Below are 4573 nucleotides of genomic sequence, written 5' to 3'. Positions count from 1 at the left end.
TCTACTTTACAACAAGCTTAAAAAGTGTTGCAATAATAACGTGCACGCTCTTTAAACGGACCACCAAATTCGGTTTCCTAACTTATTTCGCTGGGATTTAGTGCAGAAGGTGCCTGAAGTTGGTGGAAGCTTTCACCGAAATTGTGAGAAGATTCTGAGAAGATTCACCTGAGTGAATCAAGAAAAATCAAAACCTATGTTTTCCTTATACTTTGCATATACAGTAAAACTATTATATGTTACTCTTCCGTTTATTTAGGCTAAATTATGTAAAGAATAGGTAAGCAAATTCTATTTTGTTTACATTTCAAAATGTTTTCATTAATAGCATACGTCAGGATATCCCACAACGATTTTCTGATGATTTTGAGATAAAAAGGCTCAGCCATAATTTTTCCGTAGACAAAACAAGTTTTTCTTTTGTGTTTGTTTCACTGCGGAGGTTTTATGTATTTATACTTTCATTTGTTGAATACACCAGCTTCGAGCACCTCTGTAGTAAATTCAAGCGCGATAAGATAAGAAACTGGTTTATGCGGTCAGTTTAAAGTGCGTTCAATTCATTTCACCCACGCGGTAATTATGAATGTAATTATTTACTACTAATTAAGGTTTCCATTTGTGAAATAAAGTATCATCTGACGAACGGTATTACAGTAACTGATAAAAACTATCGCTTATGCTAGCTTTAATAGCGTCGGCGGTACTACGGAGATTAATCTTATCAACGGCGAGGGGCAGCAGTAGCCATGCCTTGAAGTGTTATCGCGATGCAGATTAAAGCTACAGCTTTAATCTGCATAGCTTTAGCTTTAATCTGCTCGATTAAAGCTAAAGCTACAGAGGGCGCTGTGGTCGCTGCAAACATGGTGAAAGAATTATCTGCGGGATCTTTTCAAGCATACTCGAAGAATGTCTGCTTTGCACATATGCAAAACATGTCTGCCAACAGTTTGTTTAGGGCCCGTGTCACAGTACCGCCATTCAAAAAAGAGGCCTTAGACTGTATCTCCAGATATAGTTTTATAGGCGGCGTGAGCGCAGCTTAACGATACAGTTTTTCGATGCAGGTACACACCAGTCAAGATCAAAGTCGGCCCAGTGGTCTACCTCGCCGCCAAAGTACAGTCTCTAAAGCTGTCTGCTGTATACGTGCAGATATTTCACAACAACCAGTCTGGCGAGGAGGGTAAGGCGTACATATCGGAGCAAGTAGAACACGAAGACGAGTATACGTGGTCCGTCACCAAGGGGGCTGATCTCACCGTTAAAGCCAAGTTCAGTATAAACGTGCCACTAATTTATCAGTTCTCGACAGAATTTTCGACAACACTCAAGACAAGCTCTGGATCCACCAGGGTGGAAACACGTACTACGCGACAACTGATTAAACAAGATATAAAAATACCCCCCGGAGCCAATATCGAAGCCAAGTGGTACGTCAACGAAGCACAAGTGGTGCGTACGAGTCGGTATTTTTTGTTGATATTTCGCTTAAAGGTTGGTCAAATATCACACTGTGTCTATAAATACACCGGGTTTTTTTTAGCCTCCTTTCTGGGGAGTGACGGTGATAAGGTCAGAACAAATCTGTGAACGCGCAATAAAAGAATTATAATTGCTTGCACATCGAGACGCCACGTGGAACCAACTTTTCGCAAATATTCTCGCATTTTATGTTAATGAGCGGCAAAACCTTTTCTTTCTATGGGGAATTATTATCAAAGACACAGACAATCAGAACCGAAATGTTTATTCTACATACAAACAACTTTAGAAGGATTGTCCAGTGAAAGCTGGAAGTTACTCAGTTTTCGGGCTGGTCACGTAGAGATGGCCTAAGCATAGTAAAATGTGATATTTATTTAATTAAAAACCCATATTTGTTAAATAAATTATTAACATCAATATGAAACGTGACGCCAAATTTCGCAAGTGTGCATGGCTTCTCGTCTCGTGACTTGACATCAGGCATGGTAATGTCAAAGCCGCCGACGTAGACTTCTGGTTTTGATCAACATGGTGGATTATGCGTACAAAGATCGTTGTCAGAAAATATTGGTCTTTCCTCCATACCGTAAATATTGCCTTTCTTAGGAGCACGTTATTTTACTGAGACAGCAGTCAAGAGCTGCCGTGGCTCTCTCGCCGTGATGTTACGTCAGAGCTTCCGCATTGGCCAACAAAAAACGGTGTGCGTTTCGTGGGTGCAATCTGAGCATTTGGGTGCTGTATAAAATTGAACTACTTGTGCTGCGAAGTATGAAAAATTCGGATATTGTGACCATGATATTCCTATAAGCAATGACAATATAAACATTTGACCGGAAAATCCCTCGAAGTAAATTTTTATGGAGATCGTTCAACCTTCCTGGCTACCTAAAATAAACCATCACGTAGCTAACAGCGTAAAACAAAACGGCACCAGTCTAACACTAGATTCATAAAAAAAAAAAGTCAACTGAATGCACACCCGCAATAAGAAGGCTTGTAACCAGGATAATATGTAGGTTTTCTTCGCGTCGGTAATGTTTCCCGGCACTATAACGGATTGTCCAGGACAGAAAGACCACCGCCAGGTTTAGCTATGAGGCTGCTTATAGCGGTGCACAGCTGGTGGTTTCATAATCGCCTTTGAGATTTCTGGAGTTTGACTTTCCAGAGAACGCTACTTTTTTTTCGTAGCTCTTGTGATCTCGCAGAAAATGTGTTTTCTTCAGGTACTTTTTTGCCCTCGCATTCTTGGCGTATTTTGATCTGAACTACCCAAAAGAGTTTAGGTAGAATAGACGAATATATGCGTGGGTTCTCGAAGACTTGCTTTGGATGTGTAAAGCCTAGGTCCCACTGCTGATACAAAAGACAATCTGCAAATACGAGTCACTGTGACATCCGGGGTTCGAATGCCACGTGCAAAGCTTCCTCCTTGAAATCGTTGCCATTCGGAATTCAATGCACGGATCTCGCGGCGACTCGCGTTGGAATCTCTCTGCAGACTCTCTTTTGTCTGATGTATGATCAGTGCGAGTCTGACTTAACACATCATTCAAAGGACAGTGTGCAGGCACTGTCTGAGGCTTATGAGGGACACATTGGGCGCACAAAACCTGCCTGGACATGTACGAAGCAAATATGCTCCCTACATGATTCAGGTGTACCTTCAGGTAATCGTGTCATCATGTGGCAGCGAACAGTCTTTATTTTGTGATATGTACGACCATGTCTTAACGAGGCTCGACGTATTTGCCGCATGACCGGAGGCTCGCCTGCGGAGTCCAGTTTTCATGTAGAAAGTAAGTCATTGTGGGGTGCGCAAGGGTCGTTTAGGCCGGGGCAGCGCAAAGGCACGTAGGAATCCCCGTCTGTGTGGAAAAGTGCATTTTGCGCATATTTATTTGTTTTGCTGGCTCGATTCCTTCCCCATCATTCATATCACGCCACTCGAACTTCTGGTAACCCGCCGCGAGCAAAGCGCCCGCAATACAACATCTAACGTCACATTTACAGTGTTGCCATTAAAGTTTTCTAAGCCGGGATCACACTGCTTATACATGGTACAAAAAAAACTGTCTGCACACAGATTCGAACGCGAGTCACCGCGAGAACCGTGCTTTGAATGCCGTATGGCTATAAGTTCAGGGAGGAACCTGAGGACGTGGCATTCGAACCAGGGATATTGCGATGACTCGTGTTTGCAGAATGTATTTTGTACGTGCAGTGTGACCCCGACTTTATCCTCTTGGAACAAACTTAAAATATACAATAAATTAACAAAACAAAAATTATTGCGACTCGTAATTCGTATTACTTGTTTAGATCTATATATTAACGTGTTGCATTGATTTTGAGGAAAATCAGCGACAATCAATATTTTGCCTTACTTCGCTGACGATTTAATCGAAACTTGGGTGACACCATATGTCTGTGTCTTCAATATGTTGCATCTTTCAGGTGGTGCCATGGGTAGCCGACATCTTGATGGAGGGATACGTTGCAGCATTATTTGAAACGCCCGACATGAAACTAACATGGGGGTACTTAAACGTGCAAGAGTTCGAACACGACCACCTAACAAAATACGAGGAAGGCGTCACGTTTCAGGCATTGGGGCTGTTCCAAGCGAACGTAGCACAGAGCTACCACCTCTCTACCACCGAGAGAAAAATAGCGCAGCGCACCACAAGCATGGCCAAATATACTTTTGAGCAAGAAACCTCATGAACCACGACCGAGCGGATGGAAACAAGTTTTCGAAATAATAATAAAAAAAACCAATGAAAGCCGTTCTAATCTTCACTTTTTTTGCGAGTAAGCGGGAAAAGAAACTTTGAAAACGTTTTGTTGATCCCTTGAAGGTTATTCCGGTCTTTAAGTCTGGAGACGTATTGCTTGCTAATAACTACCCTCCAATTTCTCTAACAAGCATACCCTGCAAACTTCTGGAACATGTGATCTACACCCACCTCGCTAATTACCTTTTAGATACTAACTTCTTTTTCCCGAACCAGCACGGTATCCGAAAGGAACGATCTTACGAAACTCAAGTATTTGAATTCATTACCGATATACATGA

General features: G+C 42.1%; 1 protein-coding gene across 1 annotated transcript; it reads left to right on the top strand.

Annotated features, from left to right (window-relative positions):
* Positions 1-1070: 1070 nt before the first annotated feature.
* On the top strand, positions 1071-4221 carry LOC121834524 (the record flags this gene model as incomplete). Its single annotated transcript, XM_042288223.1, has 2 exons — positions 1071-1458; positions 3952-4221. Coding segments are annotated over 2 exons (658 nt in total), but the record flags the coding sequence as incomplete, so codon positions are not given.
* Between the last annotated feature and the right edge of the window lie 352 nt (positions 4222-4573).

Source organism: Ixodes scapularis, unplaced genomic scaffold (genome assembly GCF_016920785.2).
Source record: "Ixodes scapularis isolate PalLabHiFi unplaced genomic scaffold, ASM1692078v2 ptg001274l_1___fragment_1__unscaffolded, whole genome shotgun sequence".
In the NCBI taxonomy this organism is placed as follows: Eukaryota; Metazoa; Arthropoda; class Arachnida; order Ixodida; family Ixodidae; genus Ixodes; species Ixodes scapularis.
This window is presented reverse-complemented; position numbering and strand designations above follow the sequence as displayed.